The sequence below is a fragment of the Danio aesculapii genome, chromosome 8 (genome assembly GCF_903798145.1).
Source record: "Danio aesculapii chromosome 8, fDanAes4.1, whole genome shotgun sequence".
Taxonomy (NCBI): domain Eukaryota; kingdom Metazoa; phylum Chordata; class Actinopteri; order Cypriniformes; family Danionidae; genus Danio; species Danio aesculapii.
Window position 1 is genome coordinate 10,325,289 of NC_079442.1, and position 21,035 is coordinate 10,346,323.

Here is a 21,035-nt window from a genome sequence, read left to right on the forward strand (position 1 = left end):
TTAACAAGGATTAATTGCATTTAATTGTTTATACAATGAAGACTATATAGTTTTATTATATATTTCATTATTTTGCATTTATCAATGTTTGTAATTTATTATTAAATTTTATGCAGATGCACTACCCAACAAAATCATCCCAATCAATCTAAAATTATTAATTCTTTCCAAATAGAGCTATTCAAGTCATCTGGTAAAATATTGCAATATAAATCACAGAAAATCTAAATATTGCAATGTAAATTTTTTTCCAATAGTACGCGCCCTACTAAGTATATCTAGAAATTTAGAATTTTGAAACAATTTCTAAGTCAGAATATTAGATTTTACAAACTATCCTCCATATGACTTTGTAGGTTCTGTCCCAAAACTTTTTTCCTTACTGTGACAATACATTGTGCTCTTTCAATAACACAAATTCGGATTTTTGTAGCTTAAGTGGTAGAACATTGTGTTAAAGTAGCAGAACAACCATGGGTTTGATACCAGGAAAGACAGGGATTGTTAAAATAGATTGTAAATCATACAAAATGATCGGCCAAGAGCATTTGTAAGTACTTTTTGTGCACTGAAAACCAGAAACATATTGCGTCAAGGACAGACACATTGCATTTCAACTATCATGCATTTTGATTGGTAACACCAGTCTAATGTATTTTTATGACGACACACAACACAACACTGCCATTACTTTTACACAAGTTACAGTAGGGCTGCACAGCACATCGTTTTAGCATCGATATCGCAATGTACACAATCTGTAATAGTCACATGACAAGATGTTGAGATAGTTGATCAGACACATATTTCAGAACACAAGAGTTTGCAGAGTTTAACCAATAAAGTGAGTCAATTCTATTATGAGGACACATAACTCTAGGTAATAATACGCTTTTTGCACAAACAACCTAATTGGGGTTTTTTGTTGTCATTTTTTTTGGTCACACTTTATTTTCATGGTCCGTTTGCTGAATTTAAGTTACATTGCAACGAATTCTCATTGGATTATAAGTAGACTATTAGGTTAGGGTTAGTGTAAGTTGACATGTACAGTACTTGCAAAGTGTATTTTAGTCAGTTAAATGTCTGTTGAAGGAGCAGTATCAACATATTTTAAGCAGACATTCTACTAATACTCAAATGGACCATCAAAATAAAGTGTTACCTTTTTTTTTTTAAAGGAAACTGTCTTATTCTTTTTTTTTTTAAAAAAAGGGAAACTGTCTGATTCTAAGTGATTGAGGACTTGAGGGCACAGTTTGCCCTACGCTGTCAGAACTGAATTTGCAAAAGCTGTCACTGAGGTGGTATCTTTTCAAAACATACACATTTGTATCTTAAGGATCCAAATTGGTTCTTTAAATGTACATTATAAAGCACATGTACCAAACTTTCAGCCCTATAATCTCAGAGTCCTGCATAATTTAGCTTTAACCAAAATTTAACACCTGATAAAACTAGTAAAGTCATTCAGGCAAATTTGAAAACTACATGTTTGTGTGTTGGAGCAAGGTTGGAGCTACACCCTTCATGGTTGTGGCCCTCGAGAAACTGATGCCCTGTCCACGAACACTGGTATTTTTAAAACCACAGCTTTTTCTATGTGGTTTGGCCATTCCGCACAAACGCAGTATCGGGTCACTTGAGATTGAATCTTTCTGAAAACTCCTACTGGGTTGAAGATTTTCAGAAACTCTGAAATCAAAGAAACCTTTGTTTAAAAAAGAAAATACATAAAAATGCCCATGTTCATGTGGAAATGTCTTAAGTTTGACTCCCCAACCTAAAGGATCCACAAGTACACTGCAAAAAATGCTTTCTTACTTAGATTTTTTTGTCTTATTTCTGGTCCAAATATCTAAAAAATTCTTAAATCAAGAAGCATTTTCTAGACAAGTAAAACATATTGTCTTGTTTTAAAAAATAATGTGTCAAAATTAAGCAAGTTTTTCATTAAAACAAGCTAAATAATCTGCCAATGGGGCAATCAAAACAATCTTATATCTAAAGGAAAACAAGATTATTTTTCTTGCCCCATTAGCAGATTATTTAGCTTGCTTTAAAGAAAAACTCGTTTAATATTGACACATCATGTCTTAAAATAAGACTACCGTATATGTTTTGCTTGCCTAGAAAATGCCTCTTGATTTCAGAATTTGTTGATATTTGGACAAGAAACAAGACAAAAAAAAGTAAGTAAAAAAGTAAGAAAGCATTTTTTTTGCAGTGTACATATTAGTATCTAAAAATTACAACAGTGTACCTTTTAAATAAGTACAAAACCAGAGGCAGTTTTGTAACTTATTTGCTAAGAGTGTATTGAACTAGACAGCAACAGGGGAGTTAAGCAAGAAACTGACATGTAATTATCCCAGAGTGCACCTCGGATGCTCACTGGAAAAGCCCAAGAAATGACTTTGGAAACAACAGCACTCAAATAATTTTGAATATTCTGCATGTATAAAGGCAAAAGACAACCTTGAGAAACTTGCAGTCTGATTAACTACCTTGAAAAACACCCAACTAAACTTGTGCTGAGAGCGGCATTTTCATTAAGCGTTGCTTATTTTCCCTTCAGGGGGCAGAGGACTATGAATATTTCTAACGCACAAAGCCTCATAAAAGTGCCACACGGTGCACTTTCCACATGTTTGGAAAACAAATAAAAGATATTAAGAGGTGCAAAGGCTCATGAGAGCTTGTCTCCAAACGCCTCCATCGTCTACCACCCAGCCTACTTTTGCCCCCTTCCTATCTTTTTTTTTTTCAGCCCATTTCCTCTGGTTTCACAGAGGCAATGTGTTGAGCAGATGTTAGCGGTTATTAAGCAGAACCACTAGCCTCTTTAAATGGAGTCCTGGCTACCCTGGGCCTCCTCCTCTAAGGGGACCAATCCTCAAGCTTCATACTCCTCTCCTGGGCTTGTTCACAGTGTTTCAGAGCTTTTAATGTTTACATTGTTACGACAGCCATGTGCAGGCAATTCTGCTCCCACTGTGGAGCAGGAGGGCATCATTGAAAGTCAGCATACTGAAATGGTGAGTGTTTAATTCCTGCTTTTCCACACCAATATTCAAGTTGATCCTACTAAAAATGTTGGATGACTGCTCAGGCGTCTATGTCAAGAAACAGACGAAGAATTGCATTCTCCTCACCAAAACAAATATACATAGCTCCAGACTGATCTTCCTTGTCTCACACCAGGATTAAGTGCATACTTTGTCCTACGAGGTTTTTGTACAGGTGCCCAAACAGCCACAGCCTTAGTCTCAAGTAGGAGAGTAGTCATCAAGCTAATAGCACAATAGGTCATAACTAGCTTCAGCCACACTTTGCAATGGGTTTTACTTCCTTCCTGCACAGACATTACAAATATGGTTCATTAGGAACAGACTTGAATCTCACAGCCATGAAAAAGGAAGGAGACGAACGGCAATTAAAATGCACAGATACTGGGTCGGTTGGAGGTTTGGGGGGGGGGGGGGTATGTATTTCCTTTTAATCCTACTTTAAGATGGCTAATTCAGCTGAAGGCTAAGAGTGTGTGCGTGCATGTGTGTAAACTGTATGTTGAGTGTGGAGAAACGATGCTTCAATCTGCTCATATGCTCACACACTGTAATTAATGCTTGGTTCCACACATTCGATTTGTGTTTGGATGACATGAAAGATCTAAGTTAACTTATTAATTATTTTTTACTAATTTAAGTTGATTGAACATAAAACATAATGGTGTTTCAGCTAGCTTTATATAGTTAAAACAAACAGCAAATGTCTTTTGAGTGCATGTAAATGTGGCTATTAGTACAGTGTATACCTGAAAGCACACACTTGAGTGATTGTTTCACTTTGTGAGAAATTCAAATGTTACTTATATTAACTTATTAAATCTTAATCTTAAGCTTATCTCTTAGGCATTGGTCCACGAAAAGCTGTACAGAGCGTTATGCCAATTGTTTGTGCAGTAGTTTCCTCATAATATCTCCATTATAGCTGAAATATTGAGCAGTTGTAATTGCAATTAGGAAATGCAAACTATGAATGAACAGAAAAAAAATTGCAAATATGTTTTATTAATGAATCAAATATGCTGTAATTGACCAAAAATGTGTATACAAGAGAAAACACATATCTAATTAAATCTTTCTTATAGTCCACCAAGGAGTGCCAATATATTTGTAGCAATCAGTAAGTGGTTAAGAAATATTTCAAGTAAAATTGTAGCAGGATTTCTCATAGGTCCCCGAACTTTGCCTTCATCTGTGTTGTAATGCCATTTGGCCATCATGACCTGTTGCTGTCAGAACTTTAAAATAAATTCTGTAAAACTATTTGTTTACCCAAGGTCGTGTCATTGATGCACTCATTAGAGAGTCATTGGAGATTTGTTTGAATTGCTTCTTGATAAACTTTGAAGCTGTTTTAACAATTTTGCTAATATGAAATAATGTTATTCTTAAACAACGCCAAAAATCCCACTGCAAATTGAGGTATAGGCTCTAATTGTCTGTACAAACCATATCCTAAAGGCTTGAGTAACACAAAATAAACATTGGACTGGGAGACTGTTTTGATCCATTGCAGTATGTTTACCTGAAATATAAATTTGACAGTCATTGAGAAGTAACACTGATTGAATACTCACAGAGAGACAGTCCTGTTGGGGAGCAGACTGGCTTCGGGCGTTTCAGTCAGCTCCTTTCCACCGCAGCTCACTTTCCTCCGAGCCCCGGGAGTGGGGTGGGCTTTACCGCGGTCCTCCGTGCAGCTGCAGCCGCTGGAAAAAAGCTCCGGGCAGCCCGCAGCGATCCTGTAAAGCAGCAGAAGGAGAAACAAGCGAACCCAAAACGAGATGCGGACGCAGGGTCCCGACATTGTCCCCCAAACTATCAACTATGTGGTCCCAGGTCAGCCCATGACATCAGGGCACAAACTATTCTGAGTGATAACTGCTTGAAGTATCCGAGCTGTAATTAAGAAAAAGTTACTCCTTTCCAAACTGAGTGGATAGATCACCAGACAGTAAAAGTCTTTACTTCTGCTGAAACATGACAGCACTCCTGTCACTGAAGCAACAAAATACATCCATCATGTCACATTTCCATCTTGCATTTTCTTTCTTCCACGTCCCAGATGAAAAATAAATAAATAAATGAAATCGTACAATTTTAAAAAAGCAGCTCGCAGAAGTCACTTTGTCGTCTCTCTAAAGGAAAGATAAGTTTGTACTTTGAGCGCAGCGCAATTACGATTCCTCAAAAGAAACCGTTGTCCATACTTTTTCTGGAGAAATTCAAAGAAGAAGAAAAAAAAATGCTATTAGATGCTATTAAAGTTGCAGTCGCTCATCAGCAGACACCGTAGACTGCGGCTACGGTGAGCTCCGGGGTCCGTGCGGTGTCACTCGCAATCTGACTTTGAATAATGATCCCGATTTTAATTCCAGGACTCTGGCGCTTTTCCTCTGCCATCCTGTCACACTCGCACTCAGCTCCAGCCTCAGTGCGCACATTCTTCTCCCCGAACCGCGCGGTCCTAGCGCAGCGAATTTAATGTCATTTTCCAATATAAGTATAATTATGACAGCACGAACACATTACATATAAAAAAATTAATTACTATGCATTGAAATATAAATTATATGCGAGTGTATTTAAATTGCAATAGTAGCCTAATACAATTTAATATGTAGGACTTATATTTGTTATAAAATATATGAAACAAATAATTATGCAAGTTATTAAACACTGCCAGTGTGTACTGTAATAAATCAATGTAATAAACCTTTAATATTGTGACCATGTTCAATATTTTTTTCTTGTTCCTTTAATGCAGTGATATCAGACAAATCTTTTTTTTATTTTTTTAATAAGAAAAAAATTTAATTAATTTGATTCTAAACCTGGTAATACAGTTCCCTGCTGGGAAAAAAAAATCTAAAACCAGCCTCAGTCTGGTTTTAGAGGGATTTTGGCTTTTCCAGCCTGGTCTTAGCTGGTTGGCCTGGAAAATGACCAGCTACAACCACCTAAAACAAGCTTGACCAGCCTGATTTAAGCTGGACATAGCTGGTTTTGGCTGGTCTCCCAGACTGACTAGACTGGTCAAGCTGGTTTTAGCTGGTCATTTCCCAGCCTAAAAATGGCTGAAACCAGCCTGGAAATGGTTAAAAACTTCTCTAAAACCAGACTGGTCAACCAGCTAAAACCAGCCAACCAGCTTAGGCTTAACATTTACTTAACATTTTAATGACGGTAACCTTCTCTTCCCAAATGCATGTTGTTTGTTTATATACTGAATTTAAAAAAAGAAAGACAATAAATTACATGATTTAATTTAGTGATTGTTGTGTATACTGTTAAGAATGTAAATTGGAAATGTAATTACTGCTCTGAAATAGATTTTTATTTCAATGTTGATGCACATGGGTGCTTTTAATTGAAAGATGAATAGATACAATGGCATTTCAAAAAGTTAAGACAAAATCTTTATCTTTCTTATTGAAAGTACATTTTTAATAATTCAGTGCTTGTTAAATTAAAGTTATACTATTTTAAAGTTAAAACTATTTTTATGTTGTAGAATTATTAAAATTAGTATTTTAGAGCTTTTATTAAAAAATGAAATATAGCCAAAAGAAGAGTAAAATAAAATATTTTGATTACAAAATTGTACATGATGTAAAAATACATCTCAGTAGTAAAATATAAAACTCAGATATCAAATAAATAACACATTTTTTAAGACAATCACAAATCTAACAATTTTTAAAAACATTTTTTTAAACAACAAATGTACCTGCAATTATAGAATCACGTCTCTCTCTTTCTGGCCGTACAACACTCAAGCAGTGGCAAAGATAACTGAGAGTAAGCGGTTATTTGATTTTTTTAAATATCACAATCCTGAACAGATGTCAACAATGGCTCAATGCTATAAGTTACATTTTGCTATTCCCTGGTTGTGAAGTAATGTGAGGGAGGAAGTTGATGTTAGCCAACAATATGTACATATCCTGTAAAGCCTAATAGTCAAATTTACCAAATCAAATGAAGGGTTAAATAAAAATAAAAATATGATGAACACCTGCTGTTAACAGAGAATCACTGAATAGAAACACAAAACTGCATCTGACTGCAGTCACAGCCTTGGGTGAACTCAACTGAAATAAAACACATTACATTTCTCAAAATCTCAGCAGAGGATCATTAAACAACTCATCAAACAAGATCTACAGCTCTCCCAACAACGACTTCATGCAAAAATGCAGGTTGCCAGATTGACGACACCAACAGAAGTGAGCGTGCCTGACTATCAAGCCTACACAATGTCATAACTACATGCGACAATATATTTTCCATGTTAAAGGAATTTTTTGTCCTAACCTAACTTGAAATTTCTATTTTATTTCTTGTGGCTGAACAACAGTAATTATCACCTCAGGTACTGATTATGTGCTGAATTCATTATTAAATGTTTCCAATGTTGAATATATTAAAATCGGTTCTCATTCCAAGTGTCATTACTGGTTTTTCCTACATATTGTTGATCCATCTTTTTTTTTTGCAACTTAAATCGAGTCCAATGCACTACTTGGTTTAAAAGCATAGACTAAAAAATATAGACGTAGAATGCGTGACGTCACCCATAGGTTTCTGAAGAGAGTAAGTGAAGCTACAAGTGGGCGTGGCCAACCGTCGCTATTTGGTTTGTGTGTCATCACGCTGATCACGGCTAACCAAAAATAGGCAAAGAGGCAGAGCGTGAGCGGAGTTAGAGATTCCTTCTAGCATTTTGCTTAGATAAGATTTTCTTTGGGAGAAACTCTTCATACTGTGTTACTGTTAGGTAAGCAGACGGACAAACAAGGTGAGTATATGATGAAAGATGTTTATTACAACAGCAGAGCACAAAAGGATAACAACGGGGATGTGAATGGAGTTTGGTTGAGCTGATAATCCTTCTTCGGGGCAGGATGGATGACAGACACTGAGGAAGACCGAATGCACACACCAGAGGGCTTGCGAGGAAGACAGACTGACAACACACACAACTCTGACAGGACACCAGGAACACTGGACAGACTGGAAGAAAACAGAGATCATGTAAGTTCAAGAGATGAGATAAGTTGGTAGTGACTACCAGGAGGTACTCGCTATGAGTCCGCTTCGTGGGAACGAGACCGGACAATGAGTGAGGTGAGGTGTGTGCTTATAGTGTGTTGGAGTGATTGGGTGTAGCTGTGCGTGATTAGAACTCAGGTGATGATGATCGTTGCGTGATACTGGTGGAAGAGCCTGGCCAATCTGTAACATTACCCCCCTCCCCAAGGCCCGCTCCTGAGGGCCTAAACCTCCGACACCGTGGTGGTCTACCACGTCCATGAGGTGCTGGGAACTCGGGGTGATTGGAGTGGAACTCCTCCATAAGTGCGGGATCTGATATATCGGATCTGGGGACCCAAGACCTCTCGTCCGGACCATATCCCTCCCAGTCGACGAGGTATTCCAGATGACCACCACGAAGTCGGGACCGTAGAATGTCCTTGACCTTATAGATGGACCCTTCTTCCAACATCAGTGGGGGAGGGGGTTCCTCTTCGTGGCCAGGCTCTGTGGAGGGAATCAGAGGGTCGTGAAAGGGTTTGAGGAGTGATACGTGGAATGTGGGGTGGATTCTGCATTGTAGTGGTAACTGTAACTTATACGTGACTGGATTGACCTGTTCCAGGATGGTGAAGGGACCAACAAATCTGGGAGTTTTCGGGAGGGTAGTCGCAAGCGGATGTCTCTGGTGGAGAGCCAGACTTTCTGCCCCGGAGTATAGATGGGACCTGGAATTCTCCTTTTGTCGGACACCTCCTTTGCTCTGCAAACTGCTCTCTGGAGATAGTGATGAGCATCGTCCCAGACCCCTCGCTCTCCCGGAAGTAGTAATCCACTGCGGGGACATCAGAAGGTTCGCCATCCCAGGGAAAGAGTGGAGGTTGGAATCCCAGGATGCACTGGAATGGCGTAAGTCCGGTGGTAGGTTGCCGCAGGGAATTCTGGGCGTATTCCGCCCAGCCCAGAATCTGGCTCCAGGAGTTTTGATGACCGTGACAGAAGGTCCTGAGGAACCACCCCACTTCTTGAATTTTCCTCCCTGTCTGGCCATTGGTCTGTGGGTGACAGCCAGACGAGAGGCTGACGGTCACACCTAGGAGTCTGAAGAAGGCTTTCCATAGTCTGGAAATGAATTGGGGTCCTCGGTCCGAGACTATAGCTTCAGGTAACCCAAAACATCGAAAGACATGGTTGAATAGGTTTTTGGTGGTCTCTAGGGCTGTGGGCAGACCCTTCAAAGGAATCAAATGACAGAATTTTGAGAATCAATCTACAATGACTAAAATGCAGGTATTACCTCAAGATGATGGGAGATCTGTCATGAAGTCAACTCCTAGGTGTGACCAGGGGCGGTTCAGGATGGGCAAGGGATGGAGTTTACCTGCAGGTAGATGGCGAGGACTCTTCGACATAGCACATTCTCTACAGCCTTGGATGTATCTCCTCACATCCCTTGCCATATTCGGCCACCAAAAGCGTTGGTATAGCAGCGAGAGGGTGTTGTTGGCCCCGGGATGTCCTGTGCCCAGAGATGTATGGCTGGAATGATTGAGATCTACCCGTTGATTTTCAGGGATAAAGCATCGATTGGGGGGACAGCCCGGCGGAGGTCTGGATTCTGGAGTGGCGACGACTGTAGGAGCAGACCATGTGATGGGGCAGACAGTGATCTGATCTGGAAGGATCTTAGCTGGGGTCTCAATGATTTCCTGCTGATCATGGATTCTGGAAAGTGCGTCTGCTTGGATGTTTTTTGATCCTGGTCGATATGATATGGAAAACTGAAATCTGGAGAAGAATAAGGACCACCGGGCCTGACGAGGACAGAGTCTTTTAGCATCTTTGAGGTATTGTAAGTTTTTGTGATCTGTGATTACCTGGAACGGATGTTTGGCCCTCTCCAACCAGTGTCGCCACTCCTCCAGGGCGAGCTTGATAGCCAGAAGATCTCGGTTCCCGATGTCATAGTTCTTTTCCGCCGGGCTGAGCTTCTGGGAGAAATAGGCGCATGGATGGAGTAGTGAGGGAGTACCATGGAACTGGGACAAGATGGCTCCCACTCCGGTGGTCGATGCATCCACCTCGACCACGATAGGTAAGTCGGGATTGGGGTGAGTCAGGAGTGGAGCTTGAGTAAAGGATTTCTTGAGTCTTTGGAAGGCTGCGGCAGCTTCGGGAGGCCAGGATAGTGGAGGTTGGCAAGCGGAGCGGTGATGAGACTGTAGTTGTGGATGAAACGTCGATAGAAATTGGCAAATCCTAGGAATCGTTGGAGTTCTTTAATGGTTTTGGGTTTTGGCCAGGAGATGACGGAAGTGACCTTCCCCTCGTCCATGCGAACCCCTTTTTGATCAATGATGTACCCGAGAAACTGAACAGATGGTAAGTGAAATGAGCACTTCTCAGCCTTGAGGTACAATTTGTGTTTCCTTAGGGTTTGTAGGACCACCGCAACGTGGTGGCGATGTTCGGCCTCACTCCGGGAGTAAATCAGGATATCATCAATGTAGACAATGACGGAGATATGGAGGAACTCCCGGAGGAATTCATGGATGAAGTTTTGGAATACGGAGGAGGCGTTGACCAGACCATAGGGCATGACCAGGTACTCGTCGTGCCCAGTAGGGGTCACAAACGCCATCTTCCATTCGTCCCCCTTGCGTATTCTTACCAGGTTGTATGCACTGCGGAGGTCCAACTTGGTAAATATCTTGGCAGATCGGAGTTGTTCCAGGGCCGCGGGGACGAGAGGAAGGGGATACCTGAATTTGACTGTTCCTTGGTTCAGAACTCGATAATCTATACATGGCCGCAACCCTCCATCCTTCTTGGCCATGAAGAAGAAGCTTGAGGCAGCGGGTGACGTGGACTGGCGAATATACCCCTGACTCAGAGCCTCCTGAATGTACTCCTCCATGATCTTAGTTTCCGGAAGGGACAACGGGTAGATCCTACCTCTGGGCATTGGAGCATCTGGAAGCAGGTCTATGGCGCAGTCCCATGGCCGATGTGGAGGTAGCTGGGAAGCTCTCTTGGGGCAAAATACGTCCTCGTATGAGGAGTAGATCTTAGGGATCTGGATGGATCGTTTCTCGACTGGGCTTTCGACAGACGTGACGTAGACGGTTAGGGGTCTCTGAATCTGCAAGGGTAGGTCGGGAAAACAGCTGGAGATGCATTCTTCACCCCATCTTTTGATTTCTCCTGTGCCCCAAGAGAGGATAGGATCGTGCTTCACCAGCCACGGGCACCCTAGGATGATGTCCATTGATGCTCCCTCCAGAACCAGAAATTGAATCTCTTCTTTGTGAAGTAAACCCACTTGGAGATTGACGGGTTCACATTTACGATGGATACGTGCCTGGGAATGGATATCGTTGGTTATAGGTTGAATCTGGTAGACGTGCGTCGATGCTTCGGTGTGGAGCTGGAGGTGGCGACAGAGGGCGTGCCCATGCTGTAGTTGAATGTTGGTCTTCTGTTAGGTAAGCAGACGGACAAACAAGGTGATTATATGATGAAAGATGTTTATTACAACAGCGGAGCACAAAAGGATAACAACGGGGATGTGAATGAAGTTTGGTTGAGCTGATAATCCTTCTTCGGGGCAGGATGGATGACAGACACTGAGGAAGACCGAATGCACACACCAGAGGGCTTGCGGGGAAGACAGAGGAAAAGAAATAGAGGAAACAGAGATCATGTAAGTTCAAGAGATGAGATAAGTTGATAGTGACTACCAGGAGGTACTCGCTATGAGTCTGCTTCGTGGGAACGAGACCGGACAATGAGTGAGGTGAGTTTTGTGCTTATAGTGTGTTGGAGTGATTGGGTGATGATGCTCGTTGCGTGATACTGGTGGAAGAGCCTGGCCAATCTGTGACAGTTACCTGAGATTCGTTTGTGTTCTGACCACATGTGCTTGGTTGTATATTATGTTAATAAATTCAGTTTGGTCTTTTAAAAACACTGTTGTAATACATTGAGCCACCAAGCATTGTTCTTATGACATTTTTCTAGGAGAAAAACACCAATTATTTCCAAATACTTCGAATATAGTCCATGTTAGTGAAAGTTAGAGTGTTCATTACAAACGTCTGTAAACAACAGAAATAGAATATATTGTCTCATTTTGTGCACTCAACAGTCAGTCTAAGAAAAAATTTGTGCCTTTTCCAAACACACACACACACACGCACACCCACACACACATACACACACACACACAACAGTTGTTGTCCACTGCAGCTACTGTACGGATGGACAGTGCTGCATTTTTATTAAAAGAGATTTCAATTTTGTAGCTTACTGAATCTTAAATTTAATACAAAATTATTGTTTTATCTGTTGAAGCTTAATTTTTGAATGATAAATTCCTAATAAGGTTCCAAATAAAAAGTTTTTTTTTTCATTATTGTGTTTATTTTGTACTTTTGCACCACAAGAAGCTTTAGTTCTGTAGCTAATTGTAACAGAGCACTTCTGCCTGTTCAAAATGAACAAAAAAAGCAGGTACTGGAGATTTGTTGCTTATTCTGTTGTAATGTACCTGCACCAAACTGTGAGACCAAAACTGAGGTACGTACCAAACCATGATTCCCGTCACACCCCTAATTTCCATGCACACCTAAACTGTAAAAATATTTTTTCAAGGATTTTTCTCATGACATTTTATGATGATTTACATTTGCATACTAATAGCAGTGCAAATACATTTGTATTGTAAATTTGACTCAGTAATAGATATTAAATAATATTTTTTGTTGTGTGTTTTGTGTGTCAATAATATATTTTCCATGCATATTTCCACTGTAAGTAAAAGTTTTTTTTTAACAAGGATTTGGCATAAGACCCTTCACTTGGTTTACAAAACTTGATACATCTCTCTGGTCTAAAAAGTTTGCCCACCTCTGATCTACAGGGAGAGCAACAGAAGGGACTACCAAAGTTGGTTGCAATATACTTTTTACTGTTCCAGACACCAGGAAGAACAGAGCCTGCTGCCACACTATCCACCTCACTGTCTCTATCCAGACAAAGACCATACAGAATCCAAGAGAACCTTTTGATCCCATTGAAAGTGGACATTGAGACCATGGAGGAGCGGTCATAATAGAATTATGAATGCCCTAAAGAAGGATTGACCTTTGAGGATCTGCGTCAACTTTCATAAGCAAAAGATCCAATCAAAGTTTGATGTCTACCCTATCCTACACTGTAAAAATTAAAAATTCCTGGAGGCACTTTTTGGGGTTTTTCACATTGCCACACCGGCGGAACCCTCTAAAGAACCTCTAGGCACCATTTCAAAAGGGGCAGTTCTTTGAGGAACTTCAAAGGTTCCTGGAGGAACCCTCTTATTAACACTGTAAAAATGAAAGGTTCATGGAGGCACTTTTTGGGGTTCTTTACATTGCCACGCCGGCGGAACCCTCTAAAGAACCTCTAGGCACCATTTCAAAAGGGGCAGTTCTCTGAGGAACCCTTTTATTAAGAATGACCAGGAACCACCTTGAGTGCTTTGAAGCACCATTTAATTTTTTTAATGCTTGTTTTTCCTATCTCTCTTAATTTATGGTTTGTGCAAACATGTTTAATCATAAATTCAATAGACATCTCTCTATGTATCTATCAATCTATGTATCTATCTTTCTATATATCTATACATGTTTATAGATTTAAAAAAAAAATACAATCGCATTTTTCATAAATAATAACTTTTATTAATCAATATACATCACAATTACATTCACATATGATTAATAATGCAATATACATTTTAATGCAAATAATCAAATTTAAATAATGTCTAGCAATAACAGCCAGCAACATCTTTAGCTGTCCACTGCTTCACATTGGAGGTGTCCCTATAAAAGTAAATTAAAAAGTAGTTAACCTGAGAAGTTATGAAAACAAAGGAAATTCACAATATTCCCAGAGCCATTTTTTTAACTTATCAAGACATATTCACAAAAGATATGCAGAACATTTCTAAATAACAAAAGGAAACATCAATAAAGTTAGGAATTGTCTCAATTTATATAAAAGGATTTTTTTTCACTGCTTGGAGAGTGCCCATATACATCAATAAAGGCAAAATCCATAGAATGTAAACCTTTCAAATATCTGAGCACAAGCAGAAATAAGACAACACAAAAGCAGTGTATGAAACCACTCCCTCTTTAGTGCACCCCTCATATTTTCCCATTCATTCACACAGATAATGCACTATAATTTTGTGTGTACTGCATATGCGATATTGTTATTTTATTCAGGTTGTAGTTATTAGCTTTTTTAAAATTAACCATTAGTTGATTAAAAACACATTAAATTAAGAGAAAATTATATGAGTTAAAAATTTAAATCAATTATGCATGAAGGTCAAATATTGTTTTTGGACAAAATTTAAGTGGCCTTTGAAATAGAGAAACTAATATTACAGGGCTCAACAATAAGTTTTTACAATAATACAATGTAAAAACATGTATATACAGTACTTAATAAGTGCATTGTACCATATTATTAATTTAACTTTAAGTACTGTGGTTAAGGTGTCTTAATATAAAGTTGGTCTTGTTTTTTTAAAATATATAAATGAAAGTAAAGCAGTCTGTCAAGTTTACATTATTTTGTGAATTGTTTTCTACTTTATTGAAAATATATTTTACAAACTCGATTAATGTAACCATTTAGAAGAAAATGCCATGTTTTACTGTAGTTTTTAGAGCAAGGGTGCAGCTATTTTGGAATGTCGCTGTGTCTGACGCCACGGGGTTGGTTCCGTTTCCTCAACTGAACTAATATCGTGGAAGTAATGGACTGAACATGACGACTGAAAAGCCTAATTTAACACAATGCGTGAAGTTGTGGACATGCATCGCAGAGCTGGTACAAATACAAGGAACAGACTTGTGTCTAAAATCTAAACTTTTTTTAAATGTTTACTATTTTTCTTTTTTTTTTAAATACTGTTCATTTGATGTGCTTTGGTCTACTCTCTCACACTGGTGCAGCGCTGCCTGGCACGGTGATTTACATTCAGACTAATGCAACGATTACAATAATCTTTCAACATTGAATATGAAGCACGAAAAAACCTGTGCAGTGAAAAACGGCACCGATCTTAGTTTGGTTTGAACCATAGACTGTAAAATATATGGACGGAGCATCCGTGACGTCACCCATAGGTTTCTGAACACTGCAAAAGAAGCTACTAGTAGGCGCGGCCAACCGTCGCCATTTTGTTCGCGCGTCATCGCACCCACGGCGGGATACCAAATAAGGGCAAAGAGGCGGAGAGTGGGCGGAGCTACAAACGCCTGCTGGCACTTTGCTTAGACATTTAGATATTTTACAGTCTATGGCTTAGACCTAGCAGACAGACTTTACTTTGGGAGAAACGCTTGATACTTCATTACCTGCGACTCGTTTGTGTTCTGACCACATGTGCTTGGCTGTACACTATATCAATAAAGTGTTTAGACTTTTAAAAACACTGTAGTAATACAGTGAGCCACTAAACATTGCTCTTATGACGTTTTTCTACAGGAGGAAAACGCGAATTACTTCCAAACACTTCAGATATAGTCTGTGTTAGTAAATGCAAGACTCTTGATGAAATCCAGCATAACACTGTATGACAACGCTTCAGATGACTGTTCTAGAGCCTACAGCTAATCAATCTGGCACATTCTGGAGTGCTTTACGGGTCTAAAGAAAAATATTAATGATAAATGATCTTAAATAAAACAAATACATTTATAGAGATGGTATACAAGTATATAACTTTACTCACATGGGAAACGAGGCCACGTGAATGGTTTGTGAGCACAATTAAATGCACACAGCATCCCATATCATCTGATAATTGTAAGAAATAAGTCGAAAAGGCAGCTGACTGTGTAAAGCCACATAAAACAGAACAAAAATACGATGAATATGCCGAGATCAGTGGCTAATCTGCCGGATTCAGCTGAGGTGAAGTGACGGCGACCAGCGAGACCTAGCTGTCACTCAAGTGGCCACGCCCTTAATTATGCAAACTTAATATAACCTAAAATAAAGGAAATGGATGAGTTATAAAAAAATTCACCCCCCTCACAGTTGTCATGGAGGGTAATAATAGCTATATGAACCAAAATCGTTCTTTGTACCAGGCTGTAAACACCTTTTTTTCTGTTGTAAAATTGGCCATTCTAACAGTGGGCTCAATTGCAACTTGCTCTATTATGGAGCCAGGACTAGCGGAATTTTGATGAATTGCAGTTTCAGTTACTTCCGTATTGGCTTCCCGAGAGAGAGCGGGAGGTTGCCGCTTGGTTTGAACATGAACAGAAGTGAGGGGCTATATAGTGAAAAGTGAAAGTACCCACCTCCATTACGTCAGGTACCAGATCTTGTTAAAGACATTGAGGGCAGTCAGGCATCGTAAAACAGAGAGTGGACCAAAGCACATCAAACGATCGGTAATAAAAGAAAAATTTTTAAATGTATAAATGTATTTTTATGTTTTGGACACACAGTTCAAGTCAGAATTATTAGCCCCATTGAATTATTAGCACCCTTGTTTATTTTTTTCCCTAATTTTTAATTTTTTTTTACACATTTCTAAACATAATAGTTTTAATAACTCATTTCTAATAACTGTTTTATTTTATCTTTGTCATGATGAGAGTAAATAATATTTGACTAGATATTTTTCAAGACACTAGTATTCAGCTTAAAGTGACATTTAAAGGCTTAGCTAGGTTAATTAGGTTAACTAGGCAGGTTAGGGTAATTAGGCAAGTTATTGTATATCGATGGTTTGTTCTGTAGAATATCAAAAAAATACAACTTAAAAGGGCTAATAATTTTGACCTTAAAATGGCTTTAAAAAAATTAAAAATAGCTTTTATTCTAGCTGAAATAAAACAAATAAGACTTTCTCCAGAAGAAAAAATATTATCAGACATACTGTGAAAATTTCCTTTCTCTGCTAAACATCATTTGGGAAATATTTAAAAAAAAGAAAAAAAAATTCAAAGGGGGGGTTAATAATTCTGACTTTAACTGTAAATGTAATGCTTGTATTTGCACCAGCTCTGTGATGCACATCCAAAACTGCACGCAATGTGTTAAGTTAGGCTTTCCAGTCTCCGTGTTCAGTCCATTACTTCCACTGTATCTGTTCAGCTGAGGGAACGGAACCAACCTCGTGACGTCAGACAGTGATATTCCAAAATAGCTACACTTGCTCTAAAAATATAAACTATTGTAAAACATGCTCTTTTCTTCAATAATGGTTACATTAATCAAGTTTGTTTATTATATTTTCACTAAACTGGAAATCAATTTACAAATGAATGTAAACTTGACTGAGTGCTTCACTTCCACTTTAAAGGGACAGTTCACCCAAAAAATTTTATTCTGTCATCATTTACTCAACCTTCACTTGTTCAAATCCTGTTTAAGTTTCTTTCATCTGTTGAACTGAAAACAGAAAACCTATAACCACAATCCATACTTTTGTTATACTGGTTATATTTTTTTTTAACGGTTAAAAATTTTCAGCTTTAATCAAAATAAATTATTTTGCGCTCAACTAAAAAAAGAACATCAAACAAGTTTGGAACATATTAGAGGTGGGTAAATGATGACAAAATTTAAATTTACTTTAAACCATGTTTATTTGTGAGGTGGTATTAACTAACTCACTACTCTGTAATAAAAGTATAATTTGGTGGACAATTTATAAATATTATTTTAATTGAACAACTATTAATTTTAAATGTATTACCCAAGCATTATGTTGCTTTATCTAATAATAAATATAATTTAATTAAATTCAAGTTCAATGCGGCTTCGTATTAAACTAACATACTGTAGTCATTTTGTTTAAGCCAGGTTTCAGTAAGACATTAAGATAAGGATTATTAGTGCATTAAGATTGTTGTCTGTTCATTTACAATACGTGCTTTAGGTGCAAGTGGCCTGACGTTTAGAAGACAGAACTTTAAAAAAAAAAAAAAGTATTTTCACTTATTTGCCATTTTTCTGGTTTGATTTTTAATAGATTTTAATAGATTTTTTAACACATGGTAAATTTAATTCTTGATCTAATAATACGAGGAACAGACAGTTTCTATGGAGTAAGCCAGATATGCATTACTGTGATTAAAGTGAGACGAGCAAAAGTCTACATGTCTAAAATGTGGATTTTCACTCACTAGTTAAAGCATCCTGAAGATGTTGTCCAACAGGAATTCAGCTCCAGTACTACTGTGGTGCAGCCCATCAGCATGGGCAAGCCTAGGACGATCCTAGAAAAGATTCCAATTGTTAATAAAGAGCAGATTTTGTTCTTCACACCATGTTAATAGCCATTCATTTAGAGCAAAAAGTCTGCTGAACCTTTCATGTCCACAGCAGTAAGTAGAAAGCTGTCCAGAAATGATGATCTGCATTGCAAGTGAAGCGCATTGGACCGTTTCAACCTGGCCCTCTGCTACCTGGATTTGATACAGCAAACTTAAAATTTCTAGTCACAATGATTTACACCTAATATGGATACATCAGAAACAAGCAACTGAGAAAGACACTTAAAAGGTTAAAAGTTTAATGTCATTAGTTCAGTGTTACCCAGCTGGAATATGATTATCAAATAATATTGTTTGTTAAATTAAGTATTTTTACATTTATTTCCAATTCAGTTAGTTACTTAAAAAAATACTTACATTTGAGGTGACTCAAACGGCTGAGAATACTGAACAATTTCAGGGTTTATGTGGATGTTCTGAGAAGGAAAAAAGCAGGCTTTATGTACATTATTTGTGTGAATGAATAAAAAATGTATTAAAGTACATAACTTAGACACAATTTGTCACACAGGTAACTGTTGATGAAACGCAAATAATAACAAATGCGTAATATTACTCACAAACAATATGAGGAAATAATATTAGACAGCATCGCGGCTAGAAAATAATATAAGCAATCTTCCTCGACACTTGCTACACACTGTATATGTAAGGGAAGACAATAAATAAATAAATATATTTGTGGAAAAAAGCCGTCTAATAAGCAGTATGAATGTATAACGTTATCTGTTTAATTTGAAATTAACGGTCGCTTGCAATGGCTTTCATGGAAGCTTCGTGTTCAATGACAATAAAATATTTCAACATAAATCAATATTTTACATAAATTATTTATATTTGTGTGAGGTAGACGTGTAATTTGAGTGATTATGTATATTTAGCCGATTGTTATTATCGCAAAATAATAATGTTTATCCAATCTTATACAACAGCAATCGCTTTGCGAGACGTTCCTAAAACAGGTTACACTACATAATGATGCGTGTAAGTGTAGATATTTGTGTGCAAATCGTATCTAATTTGTATATTTATTTTGCCAACTTACCTTCTGTGTGTTGGAGATGACAGCAGTCACGAAATGGAGGAAAGGAGCCGTTACAAATCGCTATTTGAAAACGCTCCTGCGACCTGCACCTGCGCGTGCAGGATGACTGGTGAGATCCAAGTGCGTGCGTCTGCGTCAGGTTTATATTATTTTGTTAGTTGCGGTTAATTTTTATTTATTTTTTTTGCCAACACAATTAATTCCATTCCATTAATCCAAGAAACAGAAGAAAAAAAAAACATTTAATTCAGAAAAATAAAAATGTACAAAATACTGCATTCATTAGCAAGTTATCTTTGTTGGTTTATAAAAACAAACTCGAGGAATACTTTTATTAATAAACCAGAGCATATAGCCTATATACTTAAGTTTAGTAATATTTTTAATATTTTTCATGAGTGGATTTTTGAAGAACTGTGTTATATAGTTCTATTTTTATAAAAATAACAACAATAATAATAATAGCTTAATATTTTCTATTATTATTATTATTATTATTATTATTATTATTATTATTGTTAATATTATTATTGCAGCAGTTGTTGTTGTTATTATTATTGTTTTAAATGTCAAAATTCAAGGGTCTAATGAGGTTAAGTGACAGAAAATTGAATTAGTCCCCTATAATAATCATTTTCATAATTGTACAAGCCTGTGCATGTTTTTGTCTTTTTTTTCCCCTCTGTTGTGGCTCATTTGTATTTTATCCTCCAAAATTACTTTTACATTTTTGAATTTTTCCACAATTTCCCAGTCAGTCTCCTAACAGCAATCAAGTTAACATTTAGACTCTAATCATTGATATTCTTATGTGTTCACAGTGAGTGCCACACAAAAACGAAAAACAAACACCAAATTTCATATCATTCTAAAAGCACAAATAATGAAGTAAATATTAAGTAAATGAACCTCCATCTAATTTTTTGGTCTCCACAATTGTCTATTTAATTATGACAAAAAAAAAATCTTTTGGTTTCTTTAAGTGCTAGCATTTAGAGGAGAGATCCACCAGGAACCATTATATAAGTTCATAGATCTTTCAGTAACTCTTTTTTGAAATTTGAGTTCCTCCAATAACTTTCAAAGTGCTCCGAGGTCTTAGTGTAAGGAAACAGTGACTCCAGAACCTCAGTATTGACAAAAAGTGCTTGTAGGATCCCAGTTACTGCAAAAGGGTCCTGCAAGCACTGCAAAGACTGAAGGAACCCCATTTTGAGACAAAGAACTTTGAGGCACTTAAAATACATTTTAAAGTTCCTTGAGAACTCAACAGGGTACTTGAAGCACCTTTACTTTTTAGTGTACTTCCCAAAAGGCTCAATGTATTAATAGAAAGGATTGCATAGACATAATTCATCATCAGACTGATCTTTAGAAGCGGTACTGGCAGGTGCACCTAAATCCTGATTCCAGCTTACTGACTGCCTTCAGAACTGCAACTATAGCATTTCATGGTTATACCTTTTGGGCTACATGGGGCACCTACCACATTCAAGCAGCTAATGGACCAAGTTCCTCAGGACTGTG

At 37.8% G+C, this 21,035-nt stretch overlaps 1 protein-coding gene across 1 annotated transcript in view; it reads right to left on the reverse strand.

The window, feature by feature from the left end:
- Window positions 1-5,477, reverse strand: part of adgra2 (adhesion G protein-coupled receptor A2) — a 138,501-nt gene extending 133,024 nt beyond the window's left edge. Inside the window, exon 1 of the mRNA XM_056463153.1 lies at window positions 4,646-5,477. Within this exon, the coding sequence (XP_056319128.1) occupies window positions 4,646-4,875 (230 nt within the window). The 5' untranslated portion in view covers window positions 4,876-5,477. The remainder of the gene's footprint in view (window positions 1-4,645) is intronic.
- Between the last annotated feature and the right edge of the window lie 15,558 nt (window positions 5,478-21,035).